General features: G+C 41.8%; 1 protein-coding gene across 2 annotated transcripts in view; it reads right to left on the bottom strand.

Moving 5' to 3' along the window:
• Positions 1-26,788, bottom strand: part of LOC149795610 (solute carrier family 23 member 2-like) — a 162,095-nt gene that overhangs the window by 91,801 nt on the left and 43,506 nt on the right. For both annotated transcript variants that reach the window (XR_016422363.1, XM_089965435.1), the window contains exon 5: positions 4,634-4,710. Coding sequence is in view for 1 of the 2 variants with exons in the window: in XM_089965435.1 (XP_089821561.1) it covers positions 4,634-4,710 (77 nt within the window). In the remaining variant the exon portion in view is untranslated. The remainder of the gene's footprint in view (positions 1-4,633; positions 4,711-26,788) is intronic.

Raw genomic sequence — 26,788 nt, 5'->3', positions numbered from 1 at the left:
AAATCATAAGAGGGCGTCGAATGACCAGGCCCCTTTTCGCAACCGATGCAGTCCAGCCTATACGTTTTCTGCGCTATTGTTTGTTTATTTTAGAACGCAAAAATATACTGCGTGTGTATATTTTTTCAGTCTTGATTTCACTGCTAAACGAGCGAGTCATAAAACGGGAATATTTGTTTTTCTTCGCGGTTTGAATAGCGTGTCATCACTAATAGCAACATAAGCAATAGTTGCAGGTTATGGAAGCTCAATTATTTCTCAATTTCTTTTATTTTATTTTTTTATTTAAATGATCCATTATTACAAACGGATGTATTTCACTAATGGATGAAACATAAAAAATTGTTAATTTTCAGTGCCTGTCTTTCCTTATAGGGGTATATTTTTTTAACCTAGCTAAATGTGCGTCCGTCAAAAATCTACCAATTTGGGAAAATAATATTTCTGAGGTTCCATTTTAAAATTTCGCACTTTCCAAAGGGTTTGATTTAAAAGAATTTCCTAAGTCTTTCTCACTGTTATCCTGGTTATTTCAAACACATTGCATATCGTAAGTATTTTTAAACTAACTTTTAATTTCCTTTATTTTGGCTTATGATTGACGGGTTTAATTTGAGTTTTTGAGTATACAGCTCGGCCTTACTTCAAACGTGGACTTCTCATAAGACTATCAGCTTCACTTGGTCAATTTTACTTCCTGGACTTTAATGGTAAAATGGAAAAATGAGCAGATAACTTTTGAGACTTTTGACAAAATTCTGTAATTCATTTGTTGCATATTTAGAAGCAGGTAATGTCTAATCTAGCAGAATTAATTATTTTCTATTTCAATAACTGTTAAAGTTAGTTTACTTTGGAATAGCTCAGGCAAATTTTTTGAACACATGGAATTAAACATTTTACCAGATATCTGTTTTGTTGCACAGTTTCCATAACTGCCACATGTAAAGAGAGTTCAGTTACAATACAGGAAATTAACATTTAAGCATGCCAACATGTCTCTTCCTTGTGCAAACAACTTCATCTTGTACAGGTCCCTCCCTCTCAAGTACGTAATAACTATGGAACGGTACCTGAGAGTCGGAGCTATTCGACTGGCATCGGAAAAAGACGAGGATGTACTCAATACAGAGACCAACCCCTGAATCGGAACATGGCCTTTTCCACCAAGAGTCGAGCATGTGTTTGTCATCAGTGACAATGTTAGAACCAAGCAAATAATATCGGGCTAATTATAAATTTTAATGATTCTATTTTGACTCTTAAAGAATATATTAAAACTCGAACTATTGTGTTTTGACTTTGTTATTTTCTGGAATCCTAATTTTACTTTCAATTTCATTATTATGTATCGTGACTACAGTAGCTAATCATTTACATATATCAATTTCTATCTCTTTTACAAAGCCACCGGGGGCCCCGAGTGACCGAGTGGTCTAAAGCGCTCTCCGTTATGGATCACTGCCATCTCACCTCTGTCTGCGTGGGTTCGAGTCTTGGATTAGGCTAATGTAGGTATGTGAAAAAGCTTGCCAGTAGCTTCTCGTGGGTCGGTGGTTCTTTCCGGGGCTTTCCCGGGTTCTTCCTCCACCATTAATACTGGCCGCCATATCGTGTGCTGGTAAATGGCGTTAAACCCTACAACAACAACAAAGCCACTGATAAGTTTTCAAGAACATGGCCACCGAACCCATTCGCATCTAAATAAAAAAATATCAAACGGACAAGATCCATACAAATTATGTTATTGTAGTTGTTGTTTGGGTTTAACTCCATTTGTCAGCGCATGATAGGCTATCCGCGGCGGCTAGTATAACTGGTGGAGGAAGAACCCGGGAAAATCACGATAAGAACCACTGACCCACGGGAAGCTATTGGCAAGCTTTCTCACATATCCACATTGGCTAAGACCGAGTCTCGAACCCATGCTGACATATTTAAGCGAAGGGTAAAAGCGAGAGCTTTATACCACTCTGCCACCCAGACCCACCAACACCCCCGCCAAAATGAAGCATCATATGATAATACACAATTCTTGACTCTGAATGAGGATGGCACATGTTCTTATTATATACCCTCCCCCTCCCCTCAATTCATTATAGAACTTGTGACAACGGCGAGTCTAGGGACTGGTTTCAAAAGTTGCACTACATAAACAGCTGATAACTGATTTCTCGTTTTCAACAATAACTTCGGTTATCAAATGTCACGTGACGGGACTATCACAGTTGCGCCCGTCTTAGACGCAATGTGCAATGCGAGTCGATGGATGAAATCAAAGTAAACGAAAAACAAAAACATAAAAGGCGTTATTTTATTATGAATTAATTGCTACGGGTGTTTTACAAAAATAACGATTCTTTGTTCTTCCGCTATCAAATTCATTGCGATACAAGCACTAACAACCTGTACTGATCAATCCCAGAAAGCTGGTTGGTATTCACCAAGTTTGTCGGCCGCGGTGATTATCATTTATGTTCAGATTAATAAATCGTCGTATCAACGAAATCAAAAGTCAGTTTTTTTCATCCACTAATTTTGACTTTCCTGCAGTTTTTCTTTTATTTTTTGCTTTGTACTGTAACATAGATTTTTATATCAAACGAAATTGGGTAATAAAATTTAACAAACAGCAGGCTTTTTTACTTCATTATATACGAAGCATTATATTGCACACATAAATATAAATGCATGAACCGTATTTCTTGTTCTGATACGGACATTTATTTTGGTACCAAAATAATGTTTTCACGCCAAGTACTTTTCGGACGTTGCTTAGAAGAAATGTATATATGTATTGATGTTTTCGGACACATTTGTAATGTTCTAGAATAATAAGACAAGACAGACAGATTCATACCACGTTTGGAAGGTGGGGAAATGGTCTGCTTATCATTGGAAATGGCCTCGACATGTCAGAACTGTCCAAAATTAGGACAACCACGTTACACTATTCATTGGATTGCTGACACTCCCATAAGTTAAACACTGTTTGAAACTATATTACTCACATGTAGTGAAAAGATCAAGGTGACAAAAACATTTTAAGAACATGCCATGCTTCCATTAAAAGGGCAAACCTTAAAGACAAATCTTTGATCCAAGAAAGTTTGTTTAAAACTCATTTTGTGGATAATAAAAAAATCTACACCCGGTCACGTGCCGATCGCATATACAGGAAATTGTTTCAGTGGATAATAACGTATTAAAAAAACTAGCACAAAACAGATCATTATTTCATGCATTTTACAAATTATTATAAACTGATAAGCAATGTAATTTAGATTACTATTAGTGTTTTATAAGTTTAGGTTCCAGACCGCACAAGCCTTCTGCCCGCCCCGCCCCCCATCACAATATGATAGTGATTTCACAATCCTGAAAATGACCGTGAAGGTTTGTTCTGTAAGATATATTTTCTTTTTTTGTATTTACTTTAAAACAAATTCTGAGACCAATCTGAGATATAGTTATGCAAATGGTCACGGGGGGTAAGACAATCGTAAGAGATTAAAACATGGTGAAATATTTTAAAAAATATTCTGGCATTTTCAAGTGGACAGAAATAAACTAAACAAATACTAAGCAAGCAATGTCAGTTTTCATTCATTACAGCGTGATTCCTTTGGTGTGCGACATAAGTTAATGTCAGTTTTCATTCCTTACAGCGTGATTACTTTGATGTGTGACTTAAGTTAATGTCAGTTTTCATTCATTACAGCGTGATTACTTTGATGTGTGAATTAATGTTAGTTTTCATGCATTATGTCATGATTACTTTGATGCGTGACATAACATAATGTCAGTTTTCGTTCATTACAGCGTGATTACTTTGGTGTGTGGCATAAGTTAATGTCAGTTTCATTCATTACAGCGTGATTACTTTGGTGTGTGACAAAAGTTAATGTCAGTTTTCATTCATTACAGCGTGATTACTTTGGTGTGTGACATAAGTTAATGTCAGTTTTCATTCATTACAGCGTGATTACTTTGATGTGTGTAATGTCAGTTTTCATTCATTACAGCGTGATTATATTCCTGTGTGACTTAAGGTATAACCTAATATTGCATTTGTGGGTTTGGTTGCTCGGGCTTGAATGTTTCATTCATTCGCTGTTTTCGGACACTGGATACAATTTTTGTTTTTGACAGAAGAACGTAAATTTGTTTTTGCTGTCCAAAAAGAAAAAACATTCAGAAAATGCGTTAACACAATAAATACAAATACACAGAATAACAGCAAATGCTTATAGTTTTTTTTTCTCTTCTTCCATAGATAATTTTCACGAATAAAATTTTCATTTCATATAAAGTTAAATAACATACGGAAGGAGGGGCTGAAAAATATACCGACAGATGAACGGACGTACACATGGACTCCTGGAAAAGAAACCATTCTGTCACTTATAAGAATGTGAGATGCACATTCAGGCCTGACTGCTTACTTTAATCATGGTCACGTGTTGATGATCACGGATGTACAGTATATAATTTACTGACATCACCTCACATTCAAGTTGCAGTGACATCAGATACTCAGGAAAAAAACTCCATCAGGAGAACCTTCTAATAATACTTCTTGAAAAACAGACATAAATAATGTTTAATTCAATGATTTTATCCAAGTACTTACTGAAGTCACTGCATTCAGTATATGATCCATAGGGTCCGCCGTACTGTTGACAGTCACATTTGCGGCCAATGAAGTATCTATAAAAAAAATATGTATGTATGTATGTATGTATGTATGTATGTATATGTATGTGTGTGTATATATATATATATATATATATATATATATATATATATATATATATATATATATATATATATATATATATATATATATACTTATTAAACATAGACAATAGACAGGATAAATAAATGTGAGTAATATGCACGTCAAATTACTTGACAATCCAAGATTGACATTTTTCATCGACACACTATGCATAAAAAATGCTAAATTATTATAAACTGAGGGAACCCACAGTATCTTGAACAGTTAAAAAAAAAAGAACGACAACAGAAGATAAAATAGTAAAGCTTTCGACAATGTTTCAGCTTCCTGCAGAAACTGTATTCTCTTGTCATTTCTTAAACCCATCTTACGTCCGGTGTATTATCTGATGGTGCTATAAAGGCCGGACAAGCAAAAAATTCGTGAAACTCTGCCCATGTATATATCACGACTATATGGCGTCTCTCATACCATAGCCTGGCCCCCTGCTTCAAGGTCATTGTCAAACAAACAAAAAAATAAATTATGTGACTTATATCCAGTTCTAGATTAAAAACGTTTGGGAAATGAAATATATATCAATGAAGCTATATTTCATGTATAAACAGTGTGTAGCGTATCGTAACCATGACCCATGCTACACAATCAAAGGCACGACAAGGGAAATATAAATTGGCGCCCACTATGCGTTTGCGTGTATAATTTTAAAACCAATGAAGATAGTTTAAATCTGTAATATATCTTGACTTCACGGAGTCTAGCTTATTGAGTTATAGCACCTTTCAAAAGGTCAAAGTGTCAACAAGAGATAACGTCAGTCAGTGGCATGCTTAAGTATCAATGCTGTCACTTTTTAAATCTATAGACATCGTGATTAAACTAGATCCACACCATATCATACAATAGTAAAATTCCAAGCTCAAAGGTCAAAATCATTAGCAGGGAACAAGGTCAGGAAACGGGCGCAGCATGTGCCGTTTGGAGTATCCTTTTTAAGGTCTCACTTGATAGTTTCGTATTTTGGCACCTCCCTAAATTTTAAGGTAGAAGGCATGAACCTAATTATCACAAGCCTAGCATTTATAAATTCACACAAAAGCTAAATCCGTAATGTGGTTGAGATTTACTTTGAGTTAGGCTTGGAAATGGGTTGGCTTGTTGGTGACTGTCTGTCACAGGTAGACGAGCATTGGAGATCAAATGCGTAACTTGGGCTGCAAATGAGCAACCAACTTGGCTTACGTACTTATATGTGTCTGCTACAGATGTAAATATCTAAATATCTTGATGGTTGAGGGGTGATGAAAAGTATGCTAATTTGTTATAGTACTAGTGAACTTGATTCATGCATAAGGCACATATGATTCTTTTAGCTGTCTTGTCACTGTGTAGGAAAATTGTGATCAATGTCCAAATACTGAAAGCTATAATATAAGAGTAAGAAAAGAAACAAAAACTGATTATCGAAACTCGGTTTCCTTTTCCGAAAATTGCCTGAGAATCAGATGCCCAGTCTGCATAAATATTATCCGCAATCCCTGAGAAACCGAAGCCGTCTGACGTCAATGGAGAGACAGTCTGCTTCGCACGAATTTCTGCGATAGTGTATTTAAGTACTGTAATTACGTGATTTAAAAACAAATTTGTATTATAATAACTTTCTCTTGCTTTAATATCCAGTACCAATCCTAAACGCTGCCACGTTTACGATGACATTTTCCCATGCAAACACCATATCAGGCACGCACTTTTTGCCATATAAATTATATAAGAATCCCAACACCTTCATTGTGGTTGTCATAAGTTAATGACTACATGTGGAATCAACGCTCAAATTCAATATTTTTAAAACATTCATAAATATATTTGTGTGTCTGTGTGTGTATTTAGCATTTCGCCATCTCTTGATAAACACTGCTTGTGTATCTTTTAAACCCTTGTACATTTGCAAAAACAGCTATCGTTATATTGATTGGATAATGACGGCTGTTGACATCCAAAGGTATGTTATGGGAATGAGGAATTAGACACCCACCAGCCCCAGCCCGTGTTTATACTATTAGTACAAATAGACCCGCGTTTTCAAACCACACGTAAAGATACACATAAACACACAAAGTTAAGACGACCTTCTGATCCTAAGATACGAAGAAATATTCCAGTTTTAAAACTGCATAGTGACGTAGTCAAAATTTAAACAATTGGTACCCTCCCCATCCCCCCCAACCCCAACAACGTAATAAATTGTGTTTGCTAAAATGCAAGCTTTGAGTGACAACCGATTATAAGAACCGCATTGTAAAATCAAACATGTATGGCGTAAGATAAAACACGTGTATGATGATATTATAATTATATTATTATCATTATTTCGTAATCTAAAGATGACATTTGCTTGTGTCGAGTGAATAACGGATGTATTTTAACGTGTGGGCGAAAAACTCTGTATGTTCACGAGTGGCAAGGCCACGAGTTTTTCAACAACGAGATGAAGTCAAATTCTTGGTCAGAATGTTATCAACGTCTACTAATTGGCAAAATTCTAAGTAATACTGGAAATTCTTGTGTTAATCATATAAAGTTTAAACCCGATTTAATTGCAAATACCTGAAAGACAGGGGCTAAGAGTTACCACACAGAAAGTGATGTACTGCACATAGTTACCACAGTGTTTTGTCTACTATACAGAGTTTACCACACACTGAGTGTGAATTATACATAAGTAGTGAAGGGGGATACATTACGTACAATGGGAATTAGCATTACAGACCCCCTTGGGAACATATACGTACAATGGAAATTTAACATGGCAAAAAATCGTGGGAACATATACGTACAAGGGGAATTAACATGGGAATAAATCGTGGGTCACTTTACGTACAAGGGGAATTTAACATGGGATTTTTTTTAAAATTTTAAAAAAGGGGGTAGGCAATTCAAAGGCTATCTCTTTTCGAGAAATATGGCTGGCCCTGAAAAGGGCCTTTGGGTTTATGTTAATGTATTCATTAACATAAATGGCACCGCATTGGTCTTCTTCTTCTCCTTAGGCTGCGTCTCACTGTTGGTCCGTACATCAGCACTCTTTTCAGGCATCCTTGCCTCTCCACGTAGATCCTACGTATCCACAGGCTGGTGTTGGTCCTGTGGACAACGGTCCACTTGGATCGGACATACATGAGCAAGTCTGTCCGAAACATCATGGAAGACACAAGGGTGGATGACTCAACTGTAGTCCACATCTTGAAGCGACGAGAACAGGTGAATCAATGCATTGAACGGCGCTTATTTATAGGGACAGGAAGGATTGAAACGGATTGAGTTCATTCACCAATCCGAACACGCGTTACAGAATTCAGTCAGCCCGCATCGAATCCGAAGAGAGCAGTCTGTGACGTCACGTAGTCAATATAGATTCGCTAGCGCTTGTGTGCAGTCAATCTATGCGACAGTGATTCAACATGACGGAAACTCAGAAAACGATCCATTGGGGTGCACCAGCAGGGGAGACTGCCCAAGGGAACTCGGACTTACTTTCAGAAGAAGTGAATTGGGATTTTGTGGATTTTCTCTCCTCGCAAGAATTTGTTCCGGAACCTTCGTTACCTTCTTCATTACCGCAAGTGGAGAATTTTAGACAGAGACAGAAAGAAGAATTGGAGAAATTTATGCAACGACAAAAGGAAGCGGAACAAGCTTTTCTCCTACAGCAACAGCAACAAGAAGAAGAGGTAAGAAAAAAACAACAGCAGCAACAGCAAGAAGAAGAAGTAGCAGCAAAGAAACAAGAGGGTGAAAATCAAACGGCCACGGTACTGTTGGACATTTTAGCGGAGTTAAGAAGTCTGAAACAAATGTATCAGACTTCTTTATCACGACCGAAGAGAATACGACCTTCCCGAGCTAAACACGTCAACCCTGTGACTAAGCCTACCGTACCACCCTTAGTGATTTCAACCCAATCATTATCATCATCATCATTACGCAGTCCAGAAGTAGGCCTTGGCCGTGGCAAAGGCATAAGGCAGTTAAAGTTGATTGCTTAAACTCACCCCTTCACCATGAAGAAAAAAGGCCCTTTTCAGGGCCACCCACATTTCTCGAAAAGAAATACAATTTCAATTTGCCAATAACTCAAAAAACCCCACCCATTTTACCCTTATAGTACGTGTCTGTGTATGAGTGCGTGAGTGTAGCTTCTTATTTTAAAATCATAACTCAAAGACACTTACCTTATATCATTCATTTATTCTTTTCTCCATTTTTTACAATTCAATTCACAATTCACATCACAACACTTTAATTAAAAGTTCATTGACATCTTCTGTCTCCTTGTTTAGTCTCTCTGTTTTTTGAATTTCTTCACCGTCTTTTCCTCATTTTCTTCCCTTCTTCTTTTCTTCTTCTCCTGTTTCTTTGCCTCTTCTAAATAGAATTGTCTTTTTTCTTCCTCTGAAGAATCCCTCTCTTCTTTCGAAGAATCCCTCTCTTCTTCTGAAGAATCCTTTTTTTCTTCTGACTCCTCTTGTTTCTTTTTTGGGCAATCTGGAGACCAATGTCCTTTTTCTTTACAATAATAACAGGTATCTTGACTTTTGTCTTTTTTAGTCCCTGTTTTTGTTCTTTTTTCACGGTCTGGACACTCTGAAGACCAATGCCCTTTCTTCTGACATATATAGCAAGTATCTTGACTTTTATCTCTAAAGGAAGGAGAGTAGTCCGTAGGCTGGTCTGAAGAGAATTTTCTAATGACCCCTCGCAAAGCTCTGACGAAACGTTCCATCTGGTTAGTCTCTTCCATCGTTGTGCTCGGCTTGAGAGTGAAATGAATAGTGAAAGGACAAGACACACACCCTTTTATATACGCTGGTCTGCCATGACTATAAAGTAGTTTATGGTGTTTGAACTTGAGTCATTTGACTTTTTGCTTTCAAGATGAAACGATCTAATTCGTTCGAGAAGAAAGAAGAAGAAGAAAGAAGTAAGAGGCAGAAACGTGATCTATCGCCTCGTACCAGGGCTGAAATCTTGGCACAAATTCATGCCAGTGATTTTGAAGAGGACATGAGTGAACCAGAATCCAAACCCTCTAAACCAAGTTCACCACCCTTAGTCAACCCTGAAAAGTACTATTCCATTCGAGAGACGGAAAAGCGCTCCTCTAGAAAATTTAGAACCACAGCCTACAAATACACGGTGAAGTTTAAAGATTTCAAGGCTGAAGTGCCGTTAGAGAAAGCAGAAGTGTTCATCACTGGGGTGTGGGATTCTTTGCTCACTTCACTCAAGCAACAATGTCAACCCAAAGAAGACGATCGCTTGAGACTTTCCATACAACACGACGGTTTGAAATCCCCTGTTTGGATCGAGTTTAGCACCCCGGCAGAATTGACTGCTTCCAAAGTCATGGACAAGATTCAACACGTGCAACAATCTAATGACCAGTTTGACATCACCGATGGTAAAGCCACACTGGATATGACCCACGTCTCTCCTCCTCAAGTGACTGGACGCAAAAAGATGTTATTGGTGGACGACCTTCGCAACACCAAAAAGAGTCTCGTCCGAATTAACAACCCTCATGACCAGATGTGTTTAGCCCGTGCCATCGTGGTGGGACGAACCTATGCCAACAAGAACGACACGGTAGAATGGAAAAGAACCTGGAACACTATTCAACGTTCCTATCGAGCCAAACAACGAAACGAAGCAGAACTCCTGTTACAACAAGCCGGACTGTCCAAAGACACACCCTGTGGCATTCCTGAGATGCAAAAATTGCAAGATGCCCTAGCTCCACGCTACACCTTGAAAGTGCACCCTCAAGAAGTGCGCGGACCTCTATTGTTTCGAGGGCAAGACTTTAAGGACGGAAAATACATTCACGTCTATTATCACGATGACCATTTCGATACGATTACCAGTATCACTGGATTCCTGGGAAACGGTTATTACTGTGAGAAATGTGACCATGGTTATAACAATCGAGAGCAACACAAGCATTGTGGATCGAAATGCACAGGATGTTTGGCCTCTTCACCCTGTCTGAGCGAAGAACCAGTGCCTTGTTCAACTTGTCTGCGCACGTTTGTCAGCCCTACCTGTTACCAACAACATCTGAAGACGCAAGGTTCACAGAAGAAATGTGCTTGTCAACTGCTGAGATTGTGCTCTACGTGTGAACAAGTCATACGTACCAATAATACCAAGGCACACGTATGTTCAGGAAAGAAAAAATGTCACATTTGTCACCACATCGTGGACTTGGAACACCAATGTTACGTGCAAAAATACCAACCCCCACCAGAGAAAGAGGACGGTCACAAGAAGAAAGGCAATTTCATCTTTTTCGATTTCGAATGCATGCAAGAGACCGGCATTCACATCCCTAATTTCTGCGTGGCTCATCGAGCGTGCGAGAAGTGCATTCAAGAACCTATCTTCAGTCATTGCCCTCACTGCAGCAAGATTCCTGGAGGGCGTGAAAAAATCTTTCGGGGACCGAACACGTTAGCCGATTTTGCCCAATGGGTCTTAGACCCCATCGACAAGACGTGGAGCCAAGAGGACATCGAACGTTACGGAGATTGTCATCGTCATGCCACGGTGATGGCTCACAATTTCTCCGGATACGATGGACAGTTTCTTTTGAGGTACTATACGGAACAAGGCACCGAGCGTCCTAAAGTGACTTTGAACGGAGCCAAAATCATTTTCATGCAAGTGGGACAAGTGCAGTTTAAAGATTCGATGAGCTATTTGGCCATGCCTTTGAGTCGAATGCCTAAAACGTTTGGAATGACAGAAATGGCTAAAGGGTACTTTCCACACTTTTTCAATACGGAAGCCAATCAACACGCCGTTCTACCCCATTTGCCTGAGGCTCACTATTACGACCCCGACAACATGCGTACCGAACAACGAGAAGCTTTCTACGCTTGGTACCAGGCTCACGCCTCGGACCCTTTCGACTTTCAGGAAGAAATGCTAAAGTATTGTCGTTCCGACGTGGACATTTTACGGCGCTGCTGTGGAAAATTTCGAGAACTGTTCATGGAACACGGAGGGGTCGATCCTTTGAAAGAAGCTTGCACCATTGCCAAAGCGTGTTCCTTAGTGTATCGACAACGATTCATGCCTGAAAACACCGTGGCTGTCATCAGCCCTCAAACGACCCACTATGTCAAACGTCAATACTCGGTGAAAGCCCTACGCTGGTTACATTACTTGTGCGACAAGGAAGACAAGTGGATTCAGCATGCCCGCAACGGAGGGGGCGAAAAGACCATCGGAACGTATTCGGTCGATGGCTGGGACTTAGAAAACCCCAAGATCGTGTACGAGTTTAACGGTTGCTTATTTCACGGATGTCCCGTCTGTTACCCTGACCGTGGCACTAAAAATCAGTTTTTACAACGAACCATGGAAGACTTGTACCAGGACACTTGTCAGCGACGCCTAAAGTTAGAACAGCAAGGATACCAAGTGGTGGAAATGTGGGAACACGAGTACGATCACCGTATGAAAACCGATCCCGAGTTTAAACGCCTCGTGGAAAGTTACCAGTTCATGGACCCGCTGAACCCGAGGGATAGTTTGTACGGAGGAAGGACCAATGCCACCTGTTTGCTGTACCAAGCCGACGAAGAGAAAGGAGAAGAAATCAAATACTTGGACGTGTGTTCGCTGTATCCCTACGTGTGCAAATATTGTCGCTTTCCTGTAGGCCACCCGCAATTGCTGACGGAACACATCGACCTGGTCAACATTCGACAATACGAAGGCTTGATCAAGTGTAAAGTTTTGCCTCCCACGAACCTATACCATCCCGTCTTACCTCACCATTGTCAAGGCAAACTGATGTTTCCCTTGTGCCGTACTTGTGCCGAAACGTGCAACCAAGACCAACCTTGTCAGCACACCCAAGAAGAACGGGCCTTGACGGGAACCTGGGTCAGCGTGGAATTGTTCAAAGCTCTGGACATGGGATACCAACTGTTAGAAGTGTACGAAATTTGCCACTTTCCCAAGACACAACAATACCGCAAGGGTGACCCCACGCAGAAAGGCATTTTCGCAGACTACGTGGATGCCTTTTTGAAACTGAAGCAAGAAGCCAGTGGCTATCCTTCCTGGTGTCACACTCCCGAAGACCAAATACAATTCAAAGAGAAATACTACGAACAAGAAGGCATCACTTTAGACCACATCGAGAAAAACGAAGGCAGGCGATCGTTTGCCAAAGTGATGTTAAATTGCTTGTGGGGTAAAATGGCACAACGACCGTGTTTACCCAAGACGGAATATTTGACAGAACCTTCCCGCTACTTCCAGATGATTCACGACAAAACCAAATACATGAAACACGTGGACGTCGTTCGAGAGAATTTAATCTTGGTCAATTACGAAGAAGATCTGGACTTTGTACAAGACGACCCTTTTGGAAATGTCATCATTGCGGCTTACGTGACAGCCCATGCTCGCTTAAAATTGTACGAAGCTTTAGAACTGTTAGAAGAACGTGTCCTGTACTTTGACACGGACAGTTGCATTTACATCCATCACCCGATTCAACATCACCCTAACATCGAAGGAGACCGTTTAGGAGCCTGGACAGACGAGCATCCCGACGACAAGATTCTAAGTTTCGTCAGTGGCGGTCCCAAAAATTACGGCTACGAATACCGTGACAAACAAGGAGAAGTGCACACGACGTGCAAAGTGAAAGGACTGACTCTGAATTATCGTACCAGTCGAGTGGTCAACTTTGGGGTATTGAAAGAAGCCTTGCAATCGGGAGAGGATGGAAACTTTAAAGTGACCACTCACCAACCTAACAAGATTGTACGTTTACCCACTCACCACATCGTCAGTCGACCTTTGGAAAAAGTTTATCAAATCGTGTACCAGAAGCGAGTTCGACTTCCCAATCATTTCACCTTACCGTATGGACACGTTGGTATAAAACATTGGTTGTAAGAGGATAGCCACTCACCAGAAAGATGACTTCGCCACAGCAAGAATCGAGTGAGAAACCCGATGAGAACTCCAAGTTCAAACCCTACCATTTTTCAGTCTTCTTACCTGACTATTGTGATTGTGCCCGTCGATTGGACACGTTTCAGAAATGGCCTGCGGATAGGGAAGGATTACCTTCTTCGCATGTTTTAGCTAGAACAGGATTTGTCTACTTGGGACCTGAGTCAGGATTGGGATACGAGGTACAGTGTTTCGCTTGTGGACTGAAGTTACGAATGGATCTATGTATCTATAAAGATTCAGCTATTCTGGAACATACTCGATGGTCTCCGCACTGCCCTTACCTTTCTATGGCCTTTCCACCCATTACACTACGGTACAATGTTGACGGTACCTTAGAGACGGTACCTTCCGAAACAAGACGTAAAAAACGTAAAAAAGGAAAGATGTACAAGCTGGAGACTGCATTGCGACTAGTATAAAAAGGGGGCTATGGTCAAGATCGATAGTTCATTGTGACTACCAAGACCGAGCGAACAAGATGAATACTTTGAAAAAGACATCGTTCCAGTTTGGGGATTGTAAAAAAGTTGTATCTTCCTCTAGTGTGACTAATATTGGATGGATAAGACCCATGCATTGCGACGGAAAATGTCCGGAAGGAAACTGCGATTGTCCATGTGGTTACCATTGTAATTGCGTAACGGAGTTTGCAGACGAGTGCGATTGTGAGCCTTGCGATGGATACGATGCTGTACCTTGTGACCTGAGCGATGCCGTAAAGCATCATGGGAACTTTGTTCTCACTGCCCCTATCATGGAAAGTGATGCTGTGCGTGTCAAACCTGTGGGATGCGAAAGCGATGCCGCTCGTCCTCTTAGACATTTTACCGGGTTTAAAGGGGAATGTCCACCTTCACGTCTACCCCCTTACGGATGTCATCCAGCCCTGAGCAAACTCCTACCTATGTCACTCAACCCTCATCGAAACGAACCTGTGAAAAACGAATATTCGTTTCCTGTGCGTTTGTCGGAATACTGCGACTTTGAAAATCGTCTTCAATCGTTCAAAGGAAAATGGCCTAAGTATCTGGGAGGACCGACCCCCGAAGAATTAGCCAGAGCCGGATTTTTCTACTTGGGCGAAGGAGATAAAGTCAGGTGCTTCAGTTGCGATGTGACACTTCACCACTGGGAACCGCAAGATTCGGCCTACGTAGAACATGCTCGATGGTCACCGAATTGTCATTACTTACCCTTAGTGGGACCGAGACATTGAAGTAACTTCTTACCATAATAATCTGTTCATGAATACTTTACAAGAGAACATTCGTGCTTTGCCTGTGGAGTTGAGAGAACGCATTTACCGAGAGCTGGTCAAAATATAAGTGAAACGTAAAGAACAATTGCATCCGTTACGTCACCGGTGTTTGAACCACTGGTACCTGAAGGCTATACAAGGATTGATTCAATTGAAAGTGTTCCATCGGACAGACATTGATCAACGATCCTCTAGTTTTAAAAAGGATTGGTTTGGTATGGACGATTGTAGTTACATCATTGTAAACGTACTGCATCGAATTCCAGAGGAAGAGTTAACGAATTACCAACATCTTGAACACAATGTCAACTTAGTGAAAGAGGAAACTTCTGAACGAATTGTAATGTGTAGATTAGTGACTCAACGATTTAAATTTGACACTGAAGTGAAACCATGTTTGTGCAAAGAGTACATTTCTTGTGTCAGACCAAAGAGGATTTAGTATGACCTATTCATGGATACTTTGCTAGAGAACATTCGTGCTTTGCCTGTGGAGTTGAGAGAACGCATTTACCGAGAGCTGGTGAAAATACAGGTCAAACGTAAAGAACAATTGCATCCGTTACGTCACCAGATCTTTAACCACTGGTACCTGAATGGTATAAGAGAACTGATTCGTCAGAAATTGTTTCAGTGGTCAGACCTTGTTCAACACTTTGAGTTAGTGAATGATCGAAATGTTCATGATTTTGGTTACTTCGAGATTCACCTACAGCAATACATTGAGGAAGACAAGTTAAAAGATTATCAACATATTTTACGTGGAATCTACTTAGAGGAAGAGGAAACTTCTAAACGAACTCTGAAGTTTCGGTTACAGTATGCAAGATTTAGAGTCCCTACTGGAGAACGAAGATCTCTGGCTAGAAAGTACGTGTACTGTTTCCGAAACAAAGAGACTATAAAAACAGGCTGCCATGCCACGACTTATGTCACATGTCATCCAACAGATTCCGTGGAAGGAACTCAATGACCATATTCAAACCGTGGATCATTACCATCGATTATTACAAGAACTGTATCCATTCAATTTGGGACGACAAGTGGTGTGTGTCTTAGTGACTTGTTTTTTGGGATTTCGTTTACCAGCCGATTCTTTGTGGACTCTTTACGATCAGTACTTACCACCTCCATGGCCTTAAATGGTCACGAAAAACTCCTTTTGCTCAAAGCCTTGCGTTTTCATCTGGATACTTCTCGACCTCTACGGGAAAAAAAGATTCGTCAACTTTTAGCTACCCAAGACGTGTATGACGATGTGTGTGTAGCTTGTGACTTACACCCTCATTGGACAGATGTTCGTGACTGGAAAAAGGGGGGTTTTGAGGCTTGGACCCAAGAAGTGGCCCAGTATGCACAAGAGTTGTTCAAGGAAAAAAGTTACTTTTCAACCTGTGTTAGTGACGGTGCCAGAAGAACCCGTCACCGAGAACAACCACTCGCTTCAGGACAGGACTGTCATGGACATTCCTGAAAGGTCATTCCGGGAGGACACTTGTGTGACAATACCTCATGTAGAGACTGTAAGAACATTACACACTGTCCCTAGGACATCTTGGTTACCCAAAACATGTTGTACAGACACTTGTTTATATTCCACTTTGATCGCTTTGCTGTGTTTTATATTCCTGTACATCACTATTTGGGTTGTATGTATTTTTGTCTTTCGTGTTCATATTTGAAACATTCAATAAACGTGTTCTGAAAAAAGTATATAAACTCTTGTCTTGTTCGTTTTTCGTGTCACAAGTGACATTTCTCACACCATGGCTACCTCTACTGTCTCTGCTCCCTCTTCCTCTACTGTCAAAGTCATCGACGAACACTTAGATCGTGCCAGTTGGGAGGCTTTGTATCTTCGCCATCCCTTTAACATGCTCATTGCTGGACCTAGCGGTTCAGGCAAAACCGAATTCGTCAAACGTTTGATCGAACATAAACATCATTTGATCGATCGGCCCCCTCAACGGATGGTGTGGTGTTACAAAGAGTGGCAATCGGCGTACAGCCTTTTGCGAGAAAGTCAAGGCGATTCCATCGTGTTTGTGGAAGGCATTCCTAAAGAAGACGACGGCATCGTCTCTGACTCCCGTCAAACCCATTTGGTCATTTTCGACGACATGTTAGGAGAAGACGAAGAAGAAATTAAATTGTGGTTCACGCGCAAAGGGCATCACCGTAATGCCAGTGTCGTTTACATCACCCAAAATTTGTTTCAACAAAGTAAAGCCCATCGCACCATCAGTCTCAATGCGCATTACGTGGTCTTGTTTAAAAGCCCTCGAGATAAATCGCAAGTGCAAGTCTTAGCCAAACAGTTAGGAACGCCTTGGCTGACTCAGGCGTACGACGATGCCACTCAAACGCCACACGCCTATTTACTCGTCGATTTGAAACCTACCACTCCCGAGGATTTGCGATTTCGTACCCACTTGTTTCACCACTGGTGCCAAGACGGAGGGCCTGTCCTGTACACGTCTCCGTCCTCGACTTCATTTCACTCCCCATGAAAAAATCTATAAAAACCTCAGACCCTTTTTCGTCTGTCTCACACAGTGTGAACATGACGTCCCTTCAGTCGCATCTTCCCGTCAAATTGATTCGTGCCTTGTATGGCATCAGTCGAGAAAAAGATCCACAAACACGAGCCCGTGTCTTAGAAGCTAGTCTCAAAGAAGTCTTACGATGGTTCACGGTGACGGCACGTCAATTACTCCAAGGAATCATTCAGATTCCTCATCAAACCCAACGCTTTTTCGATCGAAACAAAGTCGCTTTGGTCCAACTGGCCGATCCCCGCATCGACACTCAAACCAAAAAACAAATCATTTTGAAACCTGGAGGGAGCGGTACTCTAGGAGGGGTCATCATTCGCTCACTCTTAAGATGGGATCCTAATGCCCCCAAAGTTATCGTTAAGACTAAAGTCCAACGAAGCCCCAAGAAGAAAAAGACCAAGTCCCCAAAGAGAAGAACTTCTCCAGTGGCGGGACCCTCCTCTTACCAGACACCACCCCGAAAAAAGAAAAGAAGCCCCCAGAAAAAGAAACAGAGAAAAAGTCCTCAGAAAAAGAAAAGTCCACAGAAGAAAACTAGTCGCAAGAGAGGCACTGCGGCCAGGACGCAGCCTTACACTCTCAAACCACGACCTGCCACAGCGTCTCCGGCAGCCTCACGTTTGTCCACTTCTCCGTTGATGTCACCAGGAACTGAAGAGTACTTGGAGACGTTGATTACACCAAGAACTTCTCCATTGATGACCCCCAAAAGAACTTCCCCAGTGGCATGACCTTCCCATTTAGCGGCAGTGGCTGCTGCTCACAAATTACCTTCTCCCAAAATCAAAGTCCATGAAAGATCGGGCATGTTACAAAGTTTACTGGATTTGTCCAAGCAAGAACTGACTCGATTTAGTCCGTTACGTACCCCTGCACGACGTGTCATGCCTGTCATGAAGTTGATACGCCGTAAAGACAATCAGTGGCGACGCGTTCCAGTATAAAAAAGGCCTGTGACCAAGTAGGGTATCAGTGTTCTTTTGGTGCTCCTAAAGACTCAAAGATGTCACCCTCCAGAAAACCCCAAGGAAAGAAAAGGAAAGGACTGCCACCACGTTTAGCCAAACATGGGGACCTGTTATCTGTCCTGTCCAAAGCTTCTCCACCCCTACGAAAAAAACTCATTCAAACGGCCTCCAAAGAGGTCATCGATACCGTGTGCGAATGTTGTTTGAACGTTTTGAAAGGCACGATCCCTTTGTCCAAACACCAGAAACAATGCTTAGGCAAACATCGTCACGTTCTTCGCCAAATGGTTCAAAAGAAAATTCCCATTCGTCAAAAAAAGAAGATGTTGGTTCAACGTGGAGGCATTTTGCCTCTCTTGCTAGGCCCCATACTGAAAGGAGTCTTGGGAACCATGTTGGGAGGACTGATGGGAGCAAGATAAAAAGGCCTTCGAAAGTCCCAAGATCTCAGAATCGACCCCTGACAACCCCATGGAAGGACGAAAACTAGCTTTAGTGCCTTACAAACGATGGATGGAATACCATCGGTGGCAAGAACAACGCACCCCGCATTTACCTCCCAATCCCAATTTGAGCGAGATGTCCCAGTTACAACACGAACTGCAGTCCTTGATGGATCGCCAAGATTTGTCCGAAACAGAAAAATCGCAAAAGTACGGTCAACTCTTGCAAAGACTGCAACTCTTTCACCAGAAAGCTTTAGACGAAACAGCTTTACCCACTCTAAAAGATTTTAAGACCTTGATGAAAAGTCCAACACCATCACCAGTACCAGTACCAGTATCAGTACCACCAGTACCCGTGACCAAGACAGAAAAAGGAGAAGAAGAAGAAGAAGGGTTTCAAACTCCACCAGAAAAAGTACGCAAGTTAACAACACCACCTACCTCCAGAATTGGATGGATTAAAAAGATGACGGCCACCCCTTCTTCCTCACAAGAGAAAAAGAAAGTGAAGACAGAAGTGAAACAAGAACCGATATCCCCCGCTCAGACATCCTCCTCCTCTTCGACACCTATTGCCGGTCGCACACGCAAAGCCTTGCAATCCAAGAAAATACCCCAAGAGAAAAAGAGTAGCCTCTTCCAAGAGTGGGTGCCTTATTAACACACCAATCAACACAAAAAAATGGAAAAAGTCTTAGCCAGCATTTACTACGATCCCTCGCATCCTGCAGGTTACGCAGGAGTTCAAAAATTGTATCGTGCTGCCAAAACTCGACTGAAAAGTCTCCGTTTACCTCAAGTGCAACGATGGTTACAAGAACAAGCTACCTACACTTTACACAAACCCATTCGACGCAAGTTTTCCAGAAGTCGCACCCGAGTGGAAGGCATCGATCATCAATGGCAAGCCGATTTAGCCGATGTCTCTCATTTGGCCAGCTACAATCGTGGCTACAAATATTTGTTTTGTGTCATCGACGTCTTTTCCAAATTTGCCTGGGTCGTGCCCTTGACTTCCAAATCGAGCAGCGAGTTACTGCGAGCCCTGCAACGGGTGTTGAAACAAAGCGGTCGTCACCCTCTTCGATGGCAAACGGACAAAGGCACCGAATTTCTGAACCAAGCTTTCCAAAAAGAATTAAAGAAACGTGACATTCATTTTTTTACCACCGAGAATCCCGAAACCAAAGCCAGCATCGTGGAACGTTTTCAACGTACTTTGAAAGAACGCATGTGGAAATATTTTACGCATCACCACACTCTGAAGTACATCGACATCTTACCGCACCTGGTGCAAGCGTACAACCAATCTTACCATCGAAGCATCGGACGTGCCCCGCAAGACGTGACTCCCGACAACGAAGTGTAGGTGTTTGAGCGCCTGTTTGGTACGTCCCCGACGAGGGCTGTCCCCGAGAAAAGTGGAGAGTTGACCGTAGGAGATTGGGTGCGCATTGGCAAAACCAAACGCACTTTCGACAAAGGTTACTTACCTAACTGGACGACCGAATTGTTTCGTGTCACTGGACGAGTGCATGGCCGTCATCCTGCCGTCTATAAATTGGAAGACATGAACGGTGAAGTGCTCAAAGGAACGTTTTATTTGCCCGAGTTACAACGTGTCACCAAAAAAGAAGACGACGTGTACGACATCGAAAGCATTCTCGAACGCAGAACCCGTAAAGTGGGCAAACGACGTGTCAAAGAAGTCAAAGTACGTTGGAAAGGATATCCACCCAGTTTCGATTCTTGGATCGACGCTTCGCAAGTCATCGACTATAAAAAGAAGAAGTGACCATCATGCCCTTTCACACAGCAGACGCAGCTACGTCGACCACTCCTTCTTCCCCTAGTTCTTCTGTGCAAGATTTACAAAAACAACCCTTGTGGGTGTGGTGTGGAGAACGTGTGCCTAAAACGCAAATCGTCTTTTTCTGCCAAATCTTCGTGGTGTACTGTGTCATCGGGGCAGCCATTGCCAATTTGAGTTTGCAACAAGGAGACAAACAATTGTGGACCATTTTATTGAGCAGTTGCATCGGTTACCTGCTTCCCAATCCCTCCCTGAAATTCTCCTCGAACGGGAACGTTGTGTCCAGTGCCAGTGTCAGTCACCACTCCAACAACAACCACAACCAGAACCCCATTTTGGGCGGAGACACGCCTCTGACGTCCAGTAACCCCTCGGACAGCCACAGAACTCTGGAATTATGAGTCACGAAAACCAATTTTACTTAACCTTACCCAGTGACAGTTCCATGGAGGTGTTTCCCCACAACACGTTGTGCTGTTACACGGCTAAATTACCTCAAGCCATCCCCTTAGATCACGAAGCCCATTGGGAAGTGGCTTTAGTAGAAATGATTCACCCGACCCAAGTCCTCAATGTCCTTCCCAATCAAAATAAATTTGATGTGGAAGTTTATGACGAGCAAGTGCAAAAGTGGATGGATGACCATAGCAAATATGACAAGAAAACCCGTTTACAAAATCAAAAGTACACCACCTATCACTTGTTCATTTCCCCAGGCTATTATTTTAGTGGTCAACATTTGGTCAGCACCATAGCCAACAGGTTTAATGGCGTGTTTCTGAAAGCTTTGGAAAGTGTCAATAAAGGTATCGTCACCCTGGAGTACCACAAAACAGCTCGTCGCTTCCTGATAAAATTTCCTGAGGGGCGTAAAATGATGTCTTTCTTATTTTGTTCTGAATTGTTTGACATGTTGGGCGGAGACATGGAGCTGAGGAAGAAAGTAGAACAAAAACCCGAATTACCAATCATTGCCGACAACGAGACCTTTGCCAAGTATTTTCGTACCCCGGTAGAACTGAACCAAGGACTGAATTTGATGTTTGTGTACTCCGATGTGGTGGAGTACAACGTGGTGGGACACACCTCCGTGCCGTTACTGCGTGTCATTCCTTTCAAAGTGGATTCTGCCGCAAACGCTGACGAGGAAGGTGGAAACACTTACCACGTCCACCGCGAATTTGTCCATCCTCACTATTTACCTGTCAGCAAGTCGTATTTGGACACAGTCAACATTACTATAAAAGGAGATTTGGGACAAAATATTCCATTCACCAAAGGAAAAGTCACGGTGAAACTCCATTTTCGAAAACGGTTTTCTCACGACTCGTAAGTAAGTCATGTATCCAGTGTACCGAGGGGTTGCACGACAGCGAGGACACGGTTTAGGAGACATGTTAAAATCAGCCTTTCGTTCGGTGGCCCCGGTGTTGAAACCGATGGTGACACGCGGATTGCACGCCTTGAAAGATGCGGCACTGACCCAAGGCAAAGAATTTCTCCAAAATGTCATCAGCGACAAACAAAACCCTAAAGAAGCCTTGATGAGGGCAGGCAAAAATGTCTTGCTGCAAACGGGTAAAGACATTTTAGGCCGACGAGACACACCTATAAATGCCCTGCACGCTACCGAATCAGGCATTCAGCAAGGACAAGGTAGAAAGAGACGACGACGAAGAAAACACCCTTTCACCAGACTTCAAGCGAGAAAGGCCAAGAAAAGAAGAACCGTTCGAGACTTAGACGTTTTCGATTATTGAGACACAGAACAAAAAAAATGATGCACCGAGAGTCTTGCGCTTGTTCCAAGACGGAACTGGATCTGTTTGCCATGCCCCCCACCATGATGACCATGCAAGAATCTCAGTGGGTGGAATTTCACCCCGTCTCCTCATTGACCGATTCCGCTCCCATCGAGTTTGAAATCAAAGGACAGCCCGAAGATTACATCGATCTGAATAGCAGTTACTTGTACCTGAAAGTCAAAGTTGTAGATAAGACAGGAGGTGATATAGACACTGAAGCAGTAGCTCCCGTCAACAATTTCATGCATTCCTTGTTCAGTGGAGTGGACTTGTACTTGAACAACAAACTGGTCAGCAGCAGCATGGATACTTACCCTTATCGAGCCTACCTGGAAAATCTCTTGACGTACGGAATAGATGCCAAGAACACTCATCTCAATGCCTGTGTGGTATGGGAAGCTGACGATGAAGATCAGTTTGAATTATTTGAAATTGATACAACCAAAGAACACAATGCGGGATTTGTAGAACGAAGAGACAGAATCAAAGGAGATAACAAAAGTTTAGAACTGATGGATCGTTTGCATTTGGACATGTGGTTGCAAGAGAAATATTTGCTGAACGGGGTGAATGTTCGCCTGAGACTGAATCGGAGCAGTACCGCTTTCCATTTATTGGCTAATGCTGACGAGTACAAAACCAAAATCCAAGAAGCCAGACTCTACGTGCGACGTGTGGAAGTGCTACCTAAAGTAGGTAACGACATCAGTCAGACGTTGAGCAGAACGACCGCCAAGTATCCGATCCGACGTGTGGAAGTGAAAACCTTCACCATTCCCAAGGGACAGCGATCCATGATCGAAGATCATTTGTTCCAAGGACAGCTACCCAAACGTTTGATCGTTGGTATCGTCGAGAATGAAGCCTTCAACGGAACTATCACTAAAAATCCTTTCTACTTTAAACACTTTGACGTGTCTAAGATTGAAGTCAGTCGCGATGGCAAGACCTTGTGTACCCGACCTTTCGAACCTGACTTTAAAAAGAAGAATTACTTGAGGTCGTACTTGTCCCTGTACGAAGCCACCGGACAGTTAGGAACCAACACCAGTCACGGCATTACGTACGAGGATTATGCAGGAGGCTACGCTTTGTGGGCTTTCGATTTCACTCCAGACCAAGGCAGCGACGAGGGACATTTCCACCCTATAAAATCCGGCCAGATTCGTGTGGAAATTCAGTTTGCAATCAAAGACCCCGGTGCTGATGATAATCCAACGTTGAACGTCATCCTGTATGCAGAATTCGATAATACCATAGAAATCAACAGTTTGAGAGAAGTCATTCTAGATTACTAGAAGCCATGGAAGACTGTTATCCCTCTTTACCTAGTGAAGAAACTTTGGACATGGAATGTGAGGAGACCGTGGAAGGAGAATCCCAAGACAAAGACGAAGAAATTGTCATGATGAAGTCGAGATGGCCAGAACAAGAAGCCCATTTAGTCTCCTGTTTTGCCAAACACTTGGTCGACAAAATGACGGAATTGATCAAGAAAAATTGCTATGGATGTCAAAACGATCATCCCAGTCAAATTCAACACGATAAATGCCTGATGTTGAGTCAAGAAGAAAAATTGGACGAGTATCTGGACGAAGCTTGGAGTCTCATCTCAAACAAAGACGTGTTGCACCAGTGGTATAAAGACTTGCGTGAACATTCTTGTCCACCATTAACCACTCAAGAGATCCATCGTATCGAAGCTCTCCTGAATCAGAGTGAGGAAACAGAACGAATAACCGTTTATTCGTCAGACATTTTCAAGCAAAAAGTCAGGATCGAATTGACGACTTATTATTACCTGTGAAGAAGAAGAAAAAAACAACACAGAAAACAATGGATACCTGGGAACTTTATTACCTTTTGAACCACAGTTCGTATACAGCTTCTTGGAATCCTGTCGTCTGTGCTAAAGATGAACTCCCTCATCGCAAACCTAAAGACCATCAAGCTTACGTGATCAACACGGACGACAGTCATCTCCCAGGAACCCACTGGGTAGCCGTCTACTTTCCTCAAGAAGGATGTGTGGAATATTTCGATTCGTACGGATTGCCCCCTTTGGAAGACGATATCATCGACTTTATGAGAAGAAATGCTCAAACCACCCGATTCAATAATGTGAAATTACAAGGCACAGATTCCTTGGTGTGTGGACAGTACTGTGTGTATTTTCTGCATCATCGCAGCCTGGGCTATTCCTTAGAACATTTAGTGACTCATTTCGATCCTCGTTCTTCTGCTAGAAACGATGTGAAAGTAGATCGATGGTTTTGTGACCATTATGCTTATCTTTTGTCTCAAGCTAGGAAACGTAGTGTCCATCAATGGCCTAATGATTTCCAACAGTGGAAATCACAATTTCATTCACAACGTTGTCAGCCCTGTTTAAAGTAGACTGTTAATTGAGAAAAAAATTTTTGTGATTAGAAAAAAATGTTTGATGTTATAATGTTAGATTAATGTTAAAAAATGTTAGAGTTGTTGTTTAGTGTTAAGTGATTTTTGAATAAAAAATGTTGTGTTTTGAAAAAAATGCCTTTGTGGTTTGTTTAGCTATAAGAATGTTGGATTGATGCTCTTTGATTTCTTACTATCCCTCTCATGAACGTTGCGGCTCGAAAACCGTGTGGGGGATGTTTTCCTTCACGTCCGCGCTTTGACTTTAAGAACCGGGGGTTGTTTCCAGTCTAACCATTCATTGTCGACTCATCCTCCTACGAAGATGTGCTCCAAACTAGCTAAGCTCAACGAAGCCTACGTGAATTTGCATAGGGTCAGACACAGTCTGATACCGAAGCCAGAAGAAATAGAGAATGTGAGAATGTTAAAAATCACTGAAGACCTAATAGAAGAGCTCTTCAGAGAAGAAGTGAACAGGGAAAAAGAAGAATGGACAGAGAAGTACAGACTTCAAAAACAGCAGCAACAGCAACAACAACAACAGCAGCAGCAGCAACCTGAACCTGACAGAGGCTTTGTCGATTGCCGTATCGACACCAAAGAGTTCTTCTTCTCTTTCCGAAGAAGCAGACCTATTGCCAGAAAGTCTATCCTCAGAGGACATCGCATTCTTAGAAACTAAAAAAAGAATGCCATAGCAAAACAAAAAAAAACAGCCCTTTTCAGGGCTACCCAATACTCTAGAAAAGAAATAACCATCGATTTGCCAATGTGTGTAGGTAGAGTAGTGTGAAAATAAACACTAACTCTTTCTTAAAAAATGTGAGGGTATGTGTTAGTGTGATTGTGTGATTGTGTTTGTAAGTGATAAAGTAGGTTGGTGAGGATAGTAGATTAAAATGATGTAGGGGCTGTTTGAGGTGTATATTTGGGGTTAGATTGGATTGATTTGAGTATGTGGATAGTCTATTGAAGTGATTTATAAAAAATTTTAAATAGTAATGGGTAGCATAAAAAGTGAGTGAGTGTTTCTTTTAGGTCCGCGCATTGTTGTTTTTTTGGTCATGATCTAGGTAAGATGAATTTTATGTTATTAGGGGATGTTTTCCTTCACGTCCGCGCTTTCAGTATAAATTGAAACTCGTTCGGCAGTCCAGCTACCCTTGTTGATTGATCAACACCAAAAAATGAACACGAGACTTGAGAAACTGTTGGAGCTTCATGTGCATCTGGAATATGCCAGGCGCATATTAAATGAACTGGCCGCGGAAGCCATTGTCGAGGAGGGAAGGATAAGAGAGGAGGAAAGAAGAAACAAAGAAGAGGAGGAGAGAAGATATAAAGAAGAAGAAGAAAGAAGATATAAAGAGGAAAGAAGAAACAAAGAAGAGGAGGAGGAAAAGGAGAGAAGAAATTTCAAAATCCCAGAGAGCGAAAATTGGGATTCTGAAGCGACATATCCTGCCTCTGCTCTCTCCCCCCAAAAGGTAAAAAGTAACTGGGGGATAAGATGTGTATGTGGCGCCAGGCCTGGAAGGTGCCACCATTAACCAGGTGTCCATGAAGTTCCAAACAAAACAGCCCTTTTCAGGGCTACCCAATACTCTAGAAAAGAAATAACGATCAATTTGCCAATGTGTGTAAGTAGAGTAGTGTGAAAATAAACACTAACTCTTTATTAATAGTGGAAGTGTATGTGTTTGTGTGTTTGTGTTTGTGTTTGTAACTAATAAAGTAAGTTAGTGTGAATAGTA

This window comes from Sinohyriopsis cumingii, chromosome 7 (assembly GCF_028554795.1).
Source record: "Sinohyriopsis cumingii isolate HCF-2022 chromosome 7, ASM2855479v2, whole genome shotgun sequence".
Lineage (NCBI taxonomy): Eukaryota > Metazoa > Mollusca > Bivalvia > Unionida > Unionidae > Sinohyriopsis > Sinohyriopsis cumingii.
This window is presented reverse-complemented; position numbering and strand designations above follow the sequence as displayed.